The sequence below is a fragment of the Dama dama genome, chromosome X (assembly GCF_033118175.1).
Source record: "Dama dama isolate Ldn47 chromosome X, ASM3311817v1, whole genome shotgun sequence".
Classification (NCBI taxonomy): domain Eukaryota; kingdom Metazoa; phylum Chordata; class Mammalia; order Artiodactyla; family Cervidae; genus Dama; species Dama dama.
Genome location: NC_083714.1, coordinates 86,816,388 through 86,836,324, shown reverse-complemented (window position 1 = coordinate 86,836,324; position 19,937 = coordinate 86,816,388). Strand labels below are relative to the sequence as shown.

The 19,937-nt window shown below is 35.4% G+C and overlaps 1 protein-coding gene across 1 annotated transcript in view; it reads right to left on the bottom strand.

Moving 5' to 3' along the window:
- The window catches only part of ABCB7 (ATP binding cassette subfamily B member 7), a 135,099-nt gene that overhangs the window by 7,327 nt on the left and 107,835 nt on the right, over window positions 1–19,937 (bottom strand). Inside the window, exons 6-15 of the mRNA XM_061137933.1 lie at window positions 18,846–19,114; window positions 18,184–18,272; window positions 18,004–18,091; window positions 16,987–17,161; window positions 15,907–16,064; window positions 15,181–15,344; window positions 14,897–15,026; window positions 11,902–12,073; window positions 9,667–9,770; window positions 789–896 (exon numbers count right to left, since the gene is read on the bottom strand). Of these exons, the coding sequence (XP_060993916.1) occupies window positions 789–896; window positions 9,667–9,770; window positions 11,902–12,073; window positions 14,897–15,026; window positions 15,181–15,344; window positions 15,907–16,064; window positions 16,987–17,161; window positions 18,004–18,091; window positions 18,184–18,272; window positions 18,846–19,114 (1,457 nt within the window). The remainder of the gene's footprint in view (window positions 1–788; window positions 897–9,666; window positions 9,771–11,901; window positions 12,074–14,896; window positions 15,027–15,180; window positions 15,345–15,906; window positions 16,065–16,986; window positions 17,162–18,003; window positions 18,092–18,183; window positions 18,273–18,845; window positions 19,115–19,937) is intronic.

Sequence of the window (19,937 nt, the reverse complement as noted above, 5' to 3'; positions counted from 1 at the left end):
CAACTCCAGGAGTTTACTCAAACTCATGTGCATTGAATCGGTGATGCCATCCAGCCATCTCATCCTCTGTCGTCCTCTTCTCCTCCTGCCCCCAATCCCTCCCAGCATCAGGGTTTTTTCCAGTGAGTCAACTCCTGGAATGAAGTGGCCAAAGTACTGGAGTTTCAGCTTCAGCATCAGTCCTTTTTAGGAACTTCTAATAAGAACACTATTCTGTTGTTGGGGGATGGGCCCCAACACCTAACCTCTAAAGATAACTGAAAAAAAATTTTAAAAACAAACAAAAAACAACAACAAAAGTAATCCCTAACTGAAAAATATGTAGTGTATCAACCAACCAAAGCATCTAAATAAACAGTGATTGACAGCTTACTGTACCAAAAGTTGGCATTTGAGAGCTATGACCCCTCTCTATTGAACCACCTCTTGTGTGCTTCCTAGATGCTATACTAGATCCCTGACTGAACCCTACTAATACCTACTAACAGCCTGCTCTTCTATTGGTGAATCTGTTCTGCAAGTAAAACTTAAGTATTAACAAATGTGATAAATAAAAATTCTCTGCATGTCTCAGCAAAAAAAAAAAAGAGTGAATTAATACATTTTATTCATTTTTGTAAGTGGCACAGGTTGTTCCTATCAATGGAGATAAAAATGGAATCCTATCAGGATACAATCTTATTCAAAGAACACAAATTCTAAAAATTTCTTTAGAAACTGTAAGTTGCTGTGTTTGCAACAATTTCTAATATACTTCAAACATTAAACTTTAAAGTTAAATGTCTTACCTGGTTCAAGACAATAATTTCATCTGCATCAACCACTGTTGACAATCTGTGTGCAATGAAAATAGAAGTTCTATGTTTCACTGCATCCCTCATGGCACCAAGAATAGTCTGCAAGTTTGACAACAAGAACAGTAAGGGGGGGAGATTTATCTATTAGGTAAATGTAAATTAAAATAACCATATATTTCTTAAAAGAACATATAAAATGCCAGTTAATTTTGTTATATAAACTTTATACCACTACCAAATATTTTCCCCAATCTAATAGTTACGAACAAGAGAACAAATCAATCAAAGAGAGAAGGCAAACATGACCACATTATCATGGAAGAAGCTAGCTTTAAGATAGGCAACCACTTCTTTAAATTAGCTTTAAGGTGGATATTTCCCATACTTAAAAACAAACAAATAAAATGAATCCACTGATGGCAGGAGAATAGCTAGGTATGATGTTTATCTGGCCAAAGAGAGCAAAAACAAAATAAGTAGGCAACCAAATGATATGATGCAGAGAAATTTAAAAAAATCAAGAAAAGATAGAAGACTCAAAGAGCACAGGAGCGTTTGCTTTTCCTTAGTTCTAACTCAGAGGACAGAAAGATTGACAAGGACAACTGTTCATGTTTAACTTGAAGAAACTTCTTTTTCAGAAGTATTCTGACTTCTTGAGGTATTCTGGAAAATACACTTTTTTTGCTTACTGTCTATAAAATATAAGTGAGGACTTCCCTGGTGGCTCAGTGGTAAAGAATCCACCTGCAAGGCAGGAGACACAGGTTTGACACCTGGGTTGGCACAATCCCTTGGAGAAGTAAATGGTAACCCACTCCAGAATTCTTGCCTGGGAAATTCCTTGGACAGAACAGCCTAGTGGGCTATAGTCCATGGGGTCACAAAAGAGACATGACTTAGCCACTAAACAAAAATAACAAAAAAGTAAGGCAGTTGTATATATATTCAGCTATACTTGGAAACCTGGGTCTAAGTACAATTAGCTAGATGGAAATAGCAATGTGGGGGATGGGGATAGGACCAATGTCTTCCTATAGGTATATCTAATCACTGTATTTATTAAAGGAATAAAAATACCTGAGTAGATGGTTACCCAGGAAAAGAAGACCTTAAACTTTACTATGGCAGACTGAAAATCAAGTGCAGACTGAAAATCTAAGAAAAACTATGATGCTCGAGGCATCATATCTTACACTCAAAAACTTAAACTGCCATCCTAATGATGCTCTGGACCTTTTTAAAAGGTCAATTCAAACTTACTAAATCTTCTGATAACTCATTCCCTCAGCAGGGGACTCTTTTCTGCTGGCAATTAATGGATTATGCTCCTTGAGATAGTAAAGGTATGTGCCTCAAATAATGACTGTTGTGGGGACTCCAAATTTGCAATACATGTGGATGACACATTTTTAGATTTAAAGTTCTTGTAAGCAGATTCCTAGTCTGCTCGTGAATGGGGTCTAATGCAGCTTAAGGTTCTCTTTAAATATAACAAATTGTCAGATTAGCTTAAGATGGCAGAGTAGAAAGACATGAGCTCACTCTTACATAAACACTAAAATCACAACCAACTACTGAACAACCAAAGGCAAAAAAAAAAAAGCTTGAACCTAGCAAAAAAGATACCCTACATCCAAAGGCAAAGAAGACACAACAAGATGGTAGGAGGGGCACAACATGATAAAAATTATACCACAGAAGTTCTTCCACAGGAGTGAAAGTCCTAAGTTTCACATCAGGCTTCCCAGCCTAGTTCCAAAGAGATGGGGAAAGCAGAAATGCCACTTTTGGAGGACAGACACAAGGTTGTGTGTGCACCAGGACCCAGGATAAAAAAGCAGTGACTTCATAAGATACTATGCAAGACCTATCTGCTAATACTAGAGGGTCTCCTGCAGAGGCAGGTGGCAGCTGTGGTTCACTATGGGGATAAAGACACTGGCAGTGGCATATCTGTGGAGTACTCATTGATGTGAGGCTACCAGGAAGCCACCATTAACCCCACCCCACCACAGACAAGTGGCTTCAAGTCTCCACGAGCATGGCCCTGCCCACCAGAAGGACAAGACCCAGATCCACTCACCACAGAGCAGGAACCAGTCCCTCCCATCAGGAAGCCTACACAAACTCCTTAGACAGCCGCATCCACCAGAGAGCAGATAGCAGAAGCAAGATGAACTACAATACTGCAGCTGGCAGAATAGAAACTATAATCACAGAAAATTGGATAAAATGAGATGGCAGAGGAATATGTCCTAGATGAGAGAACAAGATAAAACCCCAGAAGAAAACTAAGTGGAGATAGACACCTATTAGAAAAATAACTCAGAAATGATAGTGAAGATGATCCAAGATCCTGAGAAAAAAAAAGACCAAAGATCGAGAAAATGCAAGAAAGGTTTAACAGAGACCTAAAGGAACTAAAGAACAGAGATGGATAATACAATAACTGAAATGAAAAATACATTGGAAAGAATCAACAGCAGAATAACTGAGGCAGAAGAAGAGATAAGTGACCAGAAAGACAGAATGGTAGAAATCACAGAATAAAGAAAAAAAAAGAAAGAAAGAAAAGAAGTCAGTCTAAGAGACTTCTGGGCCAATATTAAACATAACAACATTCACATTATAGGAGTCCCAGAAGGACAAGAGAGAAAAAGGACGCGAGAAAACATTCTGAAGAGACAATAGCTGAGAACTTCCCTGACATGGGAAAGGAAACAGTCATCCATGTCCAGGAAGCACAGGGAGTCCCAGGCAGGATAAACCAAGGAGGGATATACCAAGACACATAGTATTCAACTTGACAAAAATTAAAGACAAAAAAATACTAAAAGCAACAAAGGAAAAACAACAAATAACATACAAGGGAACTCTTTAAGGTTATCAGCTTATTTCTCAACAGAAACTCTGCAGGTCAGAAGGGATTGGCACAATATATTTAAAGCAATGAAAGGGAATAACCTACAACCAAGAATACTCTACCCAGCAAGGTTCTCATTCACATTTGATGGAGAAATCAAAAGCTTTGCAGAAAAGTTAAAGCTAGGAGAATTCAATATCACTAGACTGACTTTGCAACAATTACTTGTTACTTCTCTAAGCAGAAAAGAAAAGGCCACAAATAGAAACAGGAACATTATGAATGGAAAAACTCACCGGTAAAGGCAAATATACATTAAAGGAAGGAAACAATCTACACAAAAATATGATATCAAAGCCAGCAACTGTGAGGAGAGGAGAGCACAAATGCAGGGTATTGGGAACAAATGAGAAATTAAAAGACTCACAACTTAAAACAATCTTGCTAATATAAAGACTGCTTTATCAAAACTGGGCTTCCCTGGTGGCGCAGCAATAAAGAATCCATCTGCAATGCAGGAGACACAAGAGACTCGGGCTCAATCCCTGGGTTGCAAAGATCCCCTGGAGAAGGAAATGGCAACCCACTCCAGTATTTCTGCCTGGAGAATCCCATGGACAGAGGAGTCTAGTGGGCAATGGTCCATGGGATCACAAAAAGTTGTATACGACTGAAGTAACTGAGCATGACACATACCAAAACCTCATGGTAACTGCATACCACAAATCTAAAATATTAACAGATACACATACAAAACAAAAAAAGGAATCCAAACACAACACTAAAGTTAGTCATCAATTCGCAAGAGAACAAAAGAGGAAGAAGAGAAAAAATGACCTACAAAAAAAAAATCCGAAACAATCAAAACAGTGAACAAATGGCAATAAGGATATATATATATATATATATATATACACATACACACACACATTGATAATTACCTCAAATATGAATGGATTAAATGCTCCAACCAAAAGACATAGACTGGCTGAATAGATACAAAAAAAGACCACTCTATATGCTGTTTATGAGAGACCAATTTTAGACCTAGGAACACATATGGACTGAAAGTGAGGGGATGGAAAAAGGTAATCCATGCAAATAAAAATCAAAAGATGGAGTAGCCATACTCCTATGAGAAGAAGCAGACTGTAAAATAAAGACTGTTACAAGAGACAAAGAAGGACACTACATAGTGATCAAGGAATCAATCCAAGAAGAATATATAATAATTATAAATGTATATGCATCCAATATAGGAGCACCACAATATATAAGGCAAACACTAAGAGCCATAAAAAGGACAAATCAACAGTAACACAATAATAGTGGGGGGACTTTAACACCCCACTCTCTTCAGTGGACAGAACATCCAGACAGAAAATTAATAAGAAAATACAAGCTTCAAGACAGACTTAACTGAGATTTACATGACATTCTATCTGAAAGCAGCAGCAAATACTTTCTTCTTAAGTGCACAAGGAACATTCTTCAGGATAGATCACATTTTGTGCCACAAATCAAGCCTCAGTAAATTTAAGAAAACTGAAATCATATCAAGCATCTTTTCTGGTCATACTACGAGATTAGAAATCAATTACAAAAAGAAAAAAAAACCTGTAAAAAACACCCAGAGGCTAAAATATATGTTACTAAATAACCAAGATGTCACTGAAGAAATCAAAAAGGAAACCAAACAATATCTAGAAACAAATGACAATGAAGACATGATGACCCAAAACCTTTGGGATACAGCAAAAGCAGTTCAGAGAGAGAAGTTTACACAGCAATTCAATCCTACCTCAAGACACAAGAAAAATATCAAATAAACAACCTAACCTTATACCTAAAGCAACTAGAGAAAGAAGAACAAAAAACTCTTAAGTAGTAGAAGGAAAGAAATCATAAAGATCAGAGCAGAAATAAATGAAATAGAAATGAAGAAAACAGTAACAAAGATCAATGAAACCAAAAGTTAGCTCTTTGAGTAGATCAACAAAATTGATAAACCTTTAGCCAGACTCATCAGGAAAAAAAGGAGAAGATTAGAATCAATAACATTAGAAATGAAAAAGAAGTTACAACACTACAGAAACACAAAGGATCATAAGAAACTACTACAAGCAACTATATGCCAATAAAATGGACAACATGGAAGAAATGGACAAATTCTTAGAAAAGTATAACCTTCCAAGACTGAACCAGGAAAATAGAAAATATGAAAAGACCAATCACAAGCACTGAAATTTAAACTGTGATTAAATATTCCAACAAACAAAAGCCCAGGGCCAGATGGCTTCACAGGCGAATTCTATCAAATATTTAGAGAAAACCTAATGTCAATCCTTCTCAAAATCTTTCAAAAAATTGCAGAGGGAGGAATACCCCCAAGCTCATTCTACAAGGCACCATCATCCTGATACCAAAACCAGACAAACATATCACAAAAGAAGAAAATTACAGGCCAATATAACTGATGAAAATACATCCATAAATTCCCAATAAAATACTAGCAAACCTAATCCAACAACATATTGAAAGACTCATATAACATGATCAAGTTGAATTTATCTCAGTGATTTAAGGATTCTTCAATATATGCAAATCAATCACTGTGATAAGCCATATTAACAAACTGAAGAATAAAAACCATATGGTCATCTCAATAGATGCAGATAAAGATTTTCACAAAATTCAACACCCATTTATGATTTAAAAAACTCTCCAGAAAATGAGCATAGAGGGAACATAACGTCAACACAATAAATATGACAAACCCAGAGCAAACATCATTCTCAATGGTGAAAAACTGAAAGCATTTCTGTTAAGATCAGGAACAAGACAAAGGTGCCCACATTCACCATTATTATTCAATAATTACTGAATTATTCCATTATTTGGAAGTCCAAACCATGGCAATCAGAGAAGAAAAATAAAAGGAATCCAAATGGGAAAAGAAGTAAAACTGTCACTGTTTGCAGATAACATGATTCTATACACTGAAAATCCTAAAGATGCAATCAGAAAACTACTAGAGCTAATCAATGAATTTAGTCAAGTTGCAGGATACAGAAATCTCTTGCATTCCCATATACTAACAACAAAAGATCAGAAAAAGAAATTAAGGTGACAATCCCATTTACCACTGCAAAAAAAAGAATACCTAGGAATAAACATACCTAAGAAGGCAAAAGACCTATACGCAGAAAACTGTAATGATGAAGGAAATCAAAGATGACAAAAACAGATGGATAGATATCAAGTTCTTGGATTAAAAGAATATTTTCAAAATGATTATACTACCCAAGGAAATCTAGAGATCAGTGCAAGCCCTATGAAATTATCAATGGCATTTTTCATAGAATTAGACAAAAAAAATCTTAAAATTTGTATGGAGCCACAAAAAACCCTGAATAGACTAAGCTAACTTGATAAAGAAAAACGGAGGTGGAGGAACTGGGCTCCCTGGCTTCAGACTATACTACAAAGCTACAGTCATCAAAACAGTTATGGTACTGGCACAAAAACAGAAATATAGACCAATGGAATAAGACAGAGAACCCATAGATAAACCCATGCATCTATGGGTACCTTATTTTTGACAAAGGAGGCAAGAATATACAATGGGGCAAAGATAGCCTCTTCAATAAGTGGTGCTGGGAAAATTGGACAGCTATATGTAAAAAAAATGAAATTAGAACATTCTTTAACACCATACATAAAAATAAACTCAAAATGGATTAAAGACCCAAATTTAAGATCAGATACTATAAAACTCTTACAGGAAAACATAAGCAGAACATGCTTACACAAATTGGAGCAATCTCTCTTTTGATCCATCTCACAGAGTAATACAAATAAAAACAAAAGTAAATGAAACCTGACTAAACACAAAAGCTTTTGCACAACAAAGGAAACCATAAACAAAATGAAAAGACAACCCACAGAAGACAGAAAATATTTGCAAATGATATTACTGACAAGGAATTAGTCTCCAAAATTTACAAACAGCTCATGAAGCTCAATATCAAAAACAAACAACTGAATCAAAAAATGGACAGAAGACATAGAGAAATTTCTACAAAGGAGACACACTGATGGCCAAGAGGCACATGAAAAGATGCTTGACATCACTAATTATGCAAATCAAAACTACAATGAGGTATCACCTCACAATAGTTAGAATGGCCATCATCAAAAAGTCTACAAACAATAAATGCTGGAGAGGGTGTGATGAAAGGAGAATTTTCCTACACTGCTGGTAGGAATGTAAAACGGTACAGCCACTATGGTTAACAGTATAGAGGTTCCCTCAAAGCCTAAAAACAGAGCTACAATATGATCCAGCCATCTCACTCCGTCCTATAATCTGGAAAATAAAATGGTTCAAAAGGATATATGCATCCCAGTGTTCATTATGGCACTGCTTACACAACAGTCATGGCCTGAAGCAGCCTAAATGTCTATTGACAGATGAATGGATAAAGAAGATATGGTATATGTACATAATGGAATATCATTCAGCCACTAAAAAGAATGAAATAATGCCATTTTCAGCAACGTGGATGAACCTGAAGATTATCATACTAAGTGAAGTAAGTCAGAAAAAGATAAACATCATATGATATTTATATGCAGAATGGGGGTAGGGTTAGATTGGGAGTTTGGGATTGACATGTACACAATGCTATATTTAAAATAAAATGTCAGATGTCCCTGGTGGTACAGTAGATAGGAATTTGCCTGCCAATGCAGAAGACATTGGTTTGATCCCTGGTCCAGGAAGATTTCACATGCCATGGAGCAACTAATCCTGTGCACTACAACTACTGAGCCTGCATGCCACAAGTACTGAGCTCTAGGGCCTGTGAGCTGCAATTACCGAGCCCATGTGTCTAGAGCCTGTGCTCCACAATAAGAGAAGCCCAAGCACCACACTGAAGAGCAGCCCCTGCTTGCCACAACTAGTGAAAGCCTGCACATCACAACAAAGACCAAGTGCAACCAAAAATAAATAATTTTTAGAAAAGTCATTCCATTAAAAAATATATAAATAAGATTTCAAATTTTTAAAATAAATAAATAGAACAAATCCTCATGCTAAACAACTGACCTGGAAACTAAGTTGTTTTAAACATATGGTAGAACAACTAGTATCCCCCGAACCTTAACTCCATATGCAAATATCAATATATGTCATACATGTTGTGAAGCTGAATTCAGCCTTATCCTTCAACAACATGGTTTTACTATATATTCAAGTAAAATGTAGGTGAATGGAGGCAACTGATAAATTACATCACTCTTATCTTCAGTGCTTTGAGAAGGAAATGGCAACCCTCTCCAGTATTCTTCCCTGGGAAATCCCATGGACACAATCTTCAGTTCTAGATTAAGGGGATTCATTTATGATATTATGACTGCCGTCAAGTCTTTAGTTTAATACAAAAATGTTATGAAGTCTACTGTGGTTTCTGGGTAGTACCATGACATCAATTTCATAACATCTTAGAGCTTCACAATACTTGTAAAATGAACATAAATTGATACCAGCACTGTAGCACAATACTTGTTGTAAAATGAACATAAATTGATATCAGCACTGTAGTCTGTGTGTGCCAAGTTTGCACCTTAGTGAGCTGCTCCATGATAAGTGAAAGTTTTTCTGGTATGTACTGTGTCAGAACCATTTACATGACTTGTTTCAATGTGTGATATGTGGCAGATTAGGTGATTCCCAGAGCTTTGCAAGATGCAAGCATTATACAATAAGAACAAAAGGTGCCACATAGTTTCAAAAGGAGATATATTTGCAGACAGACTTAAAATATGTGATAATCTGGCATTCTTACTATCAACACTTCCTTTATCAGAGAAAAGGGCTAAGCACCTCCTTTTGAAGCTCATTCAAAAAGGGAAAGAATGTAGCTACTTACTGAAATTTCCCTGGAAAAGAGTTAAGCAATGAGAATTGAAGAGTTTTATGTTTTCACCATCATTTACCTCTTCAGTAATTGAATCTAATGATGAAGTAGCTTCATCATACAGAATGACTGGGGGGTTCTTCAAAATGGCTCTTGCAATTGCTACTCTTTGCTTTTCTCCTCCTGGTAAAGAAAATTTTAACAGAGTATAACATAAAGACATATTTTATATTTCTAGTATTTTTCCATTAATCATAACCACCAAGTAATACCTTCAATATTTACTTTTACTCTTGATTATTCATTTTACTCATTTTTAAGAGTCTATGTTCATATATAATATCCCTTGACAAACTATATTCCCTGGAACATTAATGTAATTCTGGATTCTGACTTCATGGCAGGCAAAAAGAACAAAGAGGGGAGGTGACAATTTCGATTCTAGAATTACTTCTCTCACCAAAAATATGCTCATGACATACATTATTTTATATGTACTTTATATTACTTCCCAATGAACAGTGACTTCAGATAGAAAAATTCCAATATGACAGAATCCACAAAGCCAAAAGCAAATTCAATATATGAAGTCTGAAAACCTGAAGACATGAAACTATGAATATCTAAATTAATTCTTAATATAACAAAGTACCATTCAGCCAGTATTCTGAAAGACTTTTTTTTTTTTACAGAAAGCTATTATTTTCACAGCACTCTTTCAATGTTAAGGCTGTATCCTAGGACCTCTTATTTCACCTTAGTTCTTTGCTATAGGGCTCTAGCACAGCAGAATTTTAAAACAGAAAGACTACAGAGGCCCAGAAAAGTTAAGTGATTTGCTCGAGGTCACAGAGCAAGTTCTGGTAGAATCTGAACAAGACTCGACTAATTCCCAGTCCAATGCTTTTTCTTTCACAATGTACAAACCCACAATTACTCCTAAATATACTCTAAAGAAAATAAAGAAACCTTTCTTTCTTCATTGGGACTCTCATAGGTCTAAGGCCATCAATCTTACATAAAACTCTGGTTGGAAGTATAAAAGATTCCCTGGTGGCTCAGACAGTAAAGAATTTGCCTGCAATGCAGGAGACCAGGGTTCGATCCCTGAGTCAGGAAGATCCCCTGGAGAAGTGAATGGCTACCCACTCCAGTATTCTTGCAAGCTGCTTGCACACAGAATGTACCTAGTCAATGTTGTGATGCCAGTTTATCATGAGAAATAAGATTCATTAAAATTCATGTGGATATTCTTCATTCTCTTTTTCTTACCCTCATCCCTAATCTACAAAGCGCCCCCCCCAAACTAAGCTAGAATGAAGAGTAAATGCAAAGAGTGTAGCATGTTTATATGAGTTACATTAATACTTTCAGGCACTAGATATTATCATACTTTCAGAATTCAAATAATTCAGGGCAAAGAAACATTTTTATGAATCCTCAAGAAAATTCATTTTAGGATAATCCATTATAAAACTTAATAATCATCTCATAATTAAACACTTAAAATGAAGAAGCCCTAAAATTTACTTGGTCACTGAACCAACAAAGACAGGAAAATGAAGCTGGCTATAAGAAAGTATACCAAGTATAAGGAAGTCTAAAGTATCAAAAATATCCCATAATAATCTAAGAAATTATGAGGAGATACACTGTGCTATGCTTAGTTGCTCAGTCGTGTCCAACTCTTTGCAACCCCATGGGCTGTAGCATGCCAGGCTCCTCTGTTCATGGGGGTTCTCCTTGCAAGAATACTGGAGTGGGTTGCCATGCCCTCCTCCATGATCTTCCCAACTCAGGGATCAAATCCAGGTCTCCCACATTGCAGGCGGATTCTTTACCATCTTAGCCACCAGGGAAGCCCATGAACACTGGAGTGGGCAAGGAATTGAACTGGGGTCTCCTGCATTGCAGGAAGATTCTTTACCAGCTGAGCTATGAGAAGATACACTATTTACTATCAAATTACTTGTCTCTACTCTTCTTTCCAATGTGAATAATGATCTTGGCTTTCCTTTAAGATAATAAGTTAACACTGATCTCACCATGTATCAGTAACTTACTATTAAGCACTTACAGTGTTTGCAGCTGTGAGTGAAAAAAAAAAGAGACCTGCATGATTTTGTAACAGTTACTTCTAGCATGTTGAACTGTTTATTTACAGTGATAGACAGGAAACTGGGAACTTTGCCAAAAGAGACTAGATAAGCATTAGGTTTGTACTCTGTCATTACATTTTCTAGTAAATGGTTCTGACAAATTAAAGTTTGAGGGGTGAATATAAGTGGGGGCCAGGTCTAAAATCTTTGATTACCTGAAAGCTTGAGTCCTCGTTCCCCTACTTGAGTGTCATATCCATGTGGCATTCGAAGAATTGCATCATGGAGTCCAGCTAATTTTGCCACTGCATATACTTCCTCGGGTGAAGCACTGATGTTTCCATATAAGAGGTTGTAGTAAATGGTATTATGGAAGAGGACAGCATCCTGGACCAGATTTATATATATACACACATAGATACGCATGTTTCATATTTTTAAAATTCAAACAACAGTAAAGACATAAAGAGTAAAAATGTGATAAAAGGGGTCTTTTATTAATATCATCCCTCATGCCCACTCCACTTCCCTTCCCAGAGCTAATCACCATGAACCATTTGTTGTGTATCATTCCAAACTTTTTCTGATACATTTATATGCTTAAACATACACCTTTTTTCCCCCCCAACAAAAGTGGGGCCATACTGTATAAGTTGTTTTTTTCACTTAACACATTCTGGGGATTGTTCATGTCAATAACAGAAACATACCTCATTCTTTTTAACAGTTCTGTGATACTAAGGATGTATCATATTTATCTTATCCATTCCTATACTGATGGATATTAGTTAAAACTTTTGCTACTGTAAACAATGTTGAAATAAAATATCATTGTATAATGACTTATACATACTCATGTATTTCTATAAGAAGGATTCCTAGAAGCAGACTGATGGGTTACAAGCATACATTTACCCTTGGATAGTATGGCCCAACTGTCTTCCAAAAACGCTCCAACAGCATACACTCCAACCAACAATGTATGAGGGTGCCAGGTCCCCATATCCTCAACAACCCTGGATATTAATAAGTTTTCATTGTTGCTACTTTTATGGGTAAAATGTGGTTTTTGTTTAAATTCGCATTTCTCTTATTACTAATGAAACTGAATATATTTTCATATATTAATATTTCAGAAGCTTTTCAATTGGATTTAAAGCACAAAAAGCAAAGAATTTATGCATTATAGATATTTGGGGGGAGAAAGTTCACTGCAAGCATTCATTTGATATTTCAATTTATTCTGCCATGGCACACTAAAGCTAATTTACTTAATGCAAGTATCTACCTCCCACTTTTCTTTAAGTATCCAATGGTTGTAAGGCAACAGTTAGTAAGATGAAACAAAATGATTCTATTGATTAACATTAACCAATACACTCAATTAAGATCTTCTTTAATATCATAATCAGCCCTAGAGTTACATATATTATTTCAAATAATATTTTAATAACTTTTACACCTACTACTAATATAAACTTTTCTTGTATGGAGGTGGTAGTTCAATCCAATGAGTTTAAAGTTCTGCAAAGAGAAAATGCTTATTTTGAAATATTCTCTATTTAGAAAAAAAAAATGCTAACTGGAAATGTTAAAAATACAAAATGTATGGTAAAATAAAAGTTAATTAAACAATACATAATCCCACCAACCAGCAATAACTACTATTAACATGTTGGTGTATTTTCTCCAATTTTTTTCTGTTACATGTATTTATTTAATATTATAAAATGGAGATATTACATTTTGTTTGGAAATTCTTTTTCAACAAACTTTGTATCTGAGTATTTTTCCATGATACTCAATACTCTTTACAAACATGATATTTATATTGTTCCTAATTTCTGCTATTATAAACAAACTATAATGAACAGCTTAGCATATAAAAATCTGTTCACTTCTCTGTTTATTTCCTTACTAAAACTTCCTAGAGACAGAATTACTGTAATAAAGACTAAATATTTTTCAGACTCTTGTTATATACTGCCAACTTGCTCATCAGGAAAGCTGTATGCTTCCTCCAGCAAGAGACTGGCCATTTCACATAGCCTTACCCAAACTAGACATCATGAGTTTTTAAATCTTTACCGGTCTGATAGGTAAAAAGTGGTATACCACTGCTGATTTAATTACTAAGACTTCTAATGAGGATGAGCATCTTTTCTTTCATTTATTGACCATGTATATTTTCCTTAGTGAATAAAATGCTTTATTTTTCAAAATAATTCAACATATAGTCTACAAATCACCTAAATCAAAATCACCTAGGAGGCATATTCGCAAATGCAGGTTTCTGAGGCTCACACTGCCCTCATAAACAGTGTGCGAAAGGGAGTTGGAATTTCAATAATCTCCCTAGGTGACTCATGCACTCCAAATTTGGGATTCTCAGTGAAAGGGAGGACAGGGCAGAGTGGCATGCGTCAGATCACTTGAGGACCTTTTACTAGCTATATAACATGGACAAAGAAGCCTGGCAGGCTACAGTCCATGGGGTCGCAAAGAGTTGAACACGACTTAGCAACTTAACCACCTATGCTACAACTAAGTCCCAGGTCTTTCTATTGGCTTTCAGCATCAGAAAAACTTATAACCTATAAGGCTATCTCCTTATCTTCTCAGAGCTTACTCTGAACTTGTTTCCCCCTACAGTCACTCAGCAAATACTTGTTAAATGCTCACTATGGGTCAGGCACTGTGCTTGGTACTTGGGGATAAGGCATACCAACTTTAAGTTGGAAGCCAAATTGTTTTATAATTTTTATAGATTTATTATGTCAAAAACTGCTCAAATAATAGTTTTCATTTACTGAACAGTTATGTGAGGGACATTGTACTTGGTGCTTTACACATATATCTCTAATCCATATTAATTCTGTCCTATAAGAAAAATGATATCTTTATTTTACAGATGAGGAAACTGAGGCCCACAACTTTACAACATATAAGGGTTAAAGCTGGGCTTAGAATCCAGTTCTGACTCCAGTCTGAGTTCTTTCCTTAGTTTTCTTCCTAAGGCTTAAAAAAAATCTTCCCATTATGAAGATTTTTAAATTCATGTTTTTTGGTAATAGAATATGGCCTGTAGGGCCTAACGCTTCCAACTTAAATTAACATATACTGACTCCTTGGATCCAAATTATTCTAGTAAAAGATCCAGCAACCCAACAAATATTCCCCCAAATAGGTTTTTTTCCTTTTTTTAAATACCTGAGGTACCACTCCCACTGCCCTCCGAAGGCTTTCCAGGCTCACATCTTGTATATTTTGACCAGCAAGGTAAATGTTACCCTTTTGAGGCTCATAGAAGCGAAACAATAGCCTCACTATTGTGCTTTTCCTGAAATGGAAAACAAGGAAAGGTTATATAGCTCCAACTGGCATTAAGGAACCCCTATTTTAAACTATATTAATCATTTTATTATGACAAAGAAAAAATATTACATTGGGAATCATCAATGATGCAAAATTTTATAAGCAACTAAATTACCCACCCTGACCCACTACCTCCTACAACAGCCACTTTCTTTCCTGCAGGGACTTCAAAAGATATTCCATTAAGGACTTTCTGCCCCTCAATGTATTCAAAATGCACATTATCAAAGGCCACCGTAGCTGTCTGTGGTGTGATCTGAAGGGGAGATGCCATCGCTTTGTCCTAGCAGGGAAGAAAAAAAAAAAGCCACTTTATACACCGCCTAGAGTATTGCTATGCAGATAATTTTCTAATTCACAGAGATAAAAAGGAAAATAATGGGAAAGGAGAAAGTTTATAAGTGGAGTTAGATCACTTCTATGCATGCGTTTAAAGATCTGTTTTTTTCCTCACTGCTAAGGCAAAAATCCTGAATGCTCTGATTTCTGATCAATTTGTTTTGGGGAGGAAGAGAGATGGTGGGCAGGGGAGAAAGGAGGTTGAGACTATAAGGAGAGGCAATAACATTTTGTATCATTATTAGCAAAAGTAAATCAAGTGCAAATACAAATAACTGAAGTTAACAAAGTTTAGTGTCTAGGTATAAAATTCTTTGCTAATGTTGTAAGGTTTCTAAACATAGAAGTAAAAGCTGTAACAGCCTTTTAATATACATTATAGTCCCAATTCCTGCAAAAGATAAATTAGTTTGCTAACATGGTGATATAAGACTGTTATCCCAGAATAATACCATTATGGGATGATGCTTATATGCTTTAAAAAAGGTATTAAATACATTACTTACTTTAATTCGGGTGTCTACCTTGAGTAGAGTAAACAAGGTGTTCATATCTATAAGTGCTTGTCTAGTCTCTCTGTATACAGTTCCCAGAAAGTTAAGGGGTAATGAAAGCTGAAAAAGCAGTCCATTCACCATTACTAAATCTCCAACAGTAAGGGTACCTTAATATGCAGTTGGTAGAGAAAAAAAATACTTTAGATGTCATGAACTTTCCAGTTTAAGATAAAGAAGTTTACAGTTTATTACTGTGGAATACAGTTCAAAACATACATAATCAGTAATGGTAAGGCTTACTCTAATTCCAAAGCATTTTACCCCATGATTTAGGAATATAGGGAACTAAATATGTGCTAAGTGGAATGGGAAAAGCCTACCCATACACTACATATGATATATAAGAAAAAAGAATGGTTTAAAAAAACAGAAAGAATGGTTTAAAAATGCAGACTGAAATGGAAGGCTGAAAATCTTTCCTTTCTTCCTAAGATACTAGCATAATATAAAGTAGAATTTTTTAAAAGTATAAATTAAAACATTGGAGCAAATGGATATCATGATTGGGAATGATCAATCATATATTAAGGTCATAGTGAATGAAAGAATCCTAACTGAGCAGGCAAGTTACAGAAAAGAGGCAAGGATATTATTTATTTTTGAAATGTTTTACAAATGAACAGCCAATAGATAAAAGTGTTACTAATAATTTTTTATAAGACTTTTCACGCTTTAGTCCTTTGGACTAAACACTAAGTTAATTACACTTCTTTCCAGGTCCACAAGAGAAATTAGAAATATTAGATGCTAAAAAGTATGTTACTCCTAAAAGAATCAGATTGAAGCCCCACAAACAGCAATCCCAATCAATGAGAAAATCAGTGCTAAATTTGTAGCATTAAACAAAAGAAAACAACATACCATCAAGAAAACATATTGTGATACAAAAATGAAAGTACTCCAAGGATGTTATAGTACCTTATTAAATATGCTTTATATTTAAGACTAAAGTACATATTCCTTTCACTAATATTTATTTATAAAGGTGAAGTAAAACACTGACAAACATGAAAACCACAGATCTATTACCTGCCACAATTCCCTGACTGGCGAGCACCATTATGGCTGTTAAGCCAACACTGAAAATAGCACTTTGACCAAAGTTCAGCATAGCCAGAGTAGAGGTACTTTTCAATGAAGCAGCTTCATATGTCTTCAAAAATCCATCATATCTTTGTGCTTCATAATTTTCATTATTAAAATACTACAAAATACATAAAAATAGCAATTACATACAAGTATAATTGGAATCAGACTTCATTTATGGATACAATTTTGTATTGCACAGGAAATTTTAAAAACTGACTTACTACGTTGGACTATGGTATGCCTATGCCTGCAGTTTTCCACAATGGACAGTATTTTAAAAGTGCATAAAATTCATCCCCGAAATATTTAAAGAATGCCTAGTTAATTTAAATCCAGATCTATAAAAGCTGTCAAGGGAATTCCTTCACAAAGCCTTCCCTTGATCCCCTGAGACTCTCTGAATTCACAATTTCATTGCCCCCACCACATTATGCCTTTTTGTGTCATCACTTGCATACTTTAACTCTCCCAATGCTTAGCAAATTCTGGGAGGGCAAGAATTAAACAGCAATCATTGATTTTACTGCCCTCCTCATTACAAGACTTAGCATAGTGCTTTGCATACAAGAGGCATTCAGTAATATTTGTTAAATGGAAAAATGAACAAATAAATGAAAGAATTAGTGAAAAGCACTATGCTAGGCACTATGAAGGATAGAGAGTCAAATTTCAGTGTGCATTCTGAATCAAATGCTAACTATACTATCACTTATAAATTATTTATACCACTTATAAATTAATTTAGAAGGTAAAGTTCTGATGGTGCCACACAAAAAATGAAGTAGAAAGAAAGGGCAATTCCTAAATAAAAGAAAAACAATAAAGTACTATTATTTCATCCTACCAAGAGATCCTATCCTAATCTGCAGCTCTAACTTACAGCACCTATAATATTAAATGGCAGAACAAATCTTAGTGCAGCGTGAAAGGAAGAAAAAGTCAAATTAAACATATTACCTTCACAGTTTCATAATTCAGCAGCGAGTCTATGGCAGCATTGCCTGCATCATTATCTGCTTTGTTCATTTCTATTCTAAATTTAGTTCTGTAAGACAAAGATGTGCATAGGTATGGAATGTCTGCTATAGAAGCATAACTAATTTCTTCACCTTGACTGACCTCTGGGGAATACCTTACCTCCACTGTGTGATGGCAACTGTGAATGCTGTGTATGCACCAAGTGTCCCAAGGGTCACCAATGCAAACTGGGCACCACATCTATAATACTGGAAAAGGCAAAAAAAAAAAAAAAAAAAAAGAAATGAGCTTAGTCATTATTCCTGTCAAACAGTTTATAATATATAATAACAAACCTCAAATATTCTAATTAAAAATATGTTGGTATAAAGCTGTATATATGGAAAACTAAGTAAGAAAACAAATACCTTAGAAAACCAACTTTAAGTTATATACATACTTTTATTATAAAATATGAAATGGTGAATCATTATGCCTAAAATGTTATGAATGGTGAATAGCAAGAAACTTAGATAATCTGAGCATACCAGTCCAAAGTCATATACCATAATGTCTGCTAACAACAAAAAAACTGCAAGCATTAGCTAAATGACTGATCTATGTGTAGAACTGAACAACTCTTTACAATAACAACATGATAAAAGACTTTAGATACAGTCCCTTGAAGCTTATGGCAAAATAATTAAACTGCATAATCCTTCTGGCATCATGGAATTTTGCTTTAAAATTATCAGCATGCAACAGTACAAAAGCTTCAAGTACTAAACATCTACTAACAAGAATGTATGATAAAAGGTTGTCATGAAAAATGTTTTACTTACCAAAACACCACTGACAAGAGTCACCTCAAACATGATGGGAAGAAGATTAAATACTAAAGCACTCAGGACAAAACTAATACCCCTTGTCCCTCTGTCAATAGCCTTTGATAAAGCTCCTGTCTGTCTGCTCAGGTGGAAAGCCAGATCCAGGTTGTGAAGATGGAGAAAGACATTTTTGGCGATTCTTCGGATTGAATTTTGGGCTACCTTGCCAAATACTGCATTTCGAACTTCATTAAAAAAGGCAGCTCCCGCTCTTGATACACCATCTAACAATACATTCAAGAAAGAATGGGGTGCAAAAACATCAGAATTGTTGCAGTGCAAAAAATGGCAAGGGCTCAGAAAATGTTTTTACAATGAATGAGCATATCACAGAATACTTACACTAAAAGAAACCTAGAAAACATCTAGCTTAGTGAGTATTAATTTCCACCACTATGAAAATCTTTCATTGTTATTTACCCCCATAAGGTTCCAGATGTTGAAAGATTTTTTCCAAGTAAATACTTTTACTAAATAGCAACCCCAAGGATCCTGATACTGGGAAAGATTGAAGGAAGGAGGAGAAAGGGACGACAGAGGATGAGATGGTTGGATGGCATCACCGACTCAATGGACATGAGTTTGAGTAGGTTCTGGGAGTTGGTGATGGACAGGGAGGCCTGGTGTGCTGCAGTCCACAGGGTAGCAAAGAGTCGGACATGACTGAGCAACTGAACTCAACTGAACTGAGCCCATAAGGTCTTATTATAGATAAATGCACAGTATCTGTTGAGGTTTTAAGATCTAATTCAATTCCCCCAAGAAACAAATGATAAAATTGATATCCTGAAAAATCCAAGTGCTTTGACTAAGCATGCCCCAACTCAGGTCTGAATCTCACAGAGTATCCTTTCTATGGCAGGGGACACAAAGCATTATATTCTTTATAAATTGCAGATCTGTGTCATGGCTACTGAATATAATTTAAAAACATATTAATACACATATATCATTATTTAGCCATTTCCTGTTTAAAAGCTAACAACAGCAGCAAGAATATAACTATAGTCTTACTAAAAAGATATCTTATAGGGAGTCTATTAGAAG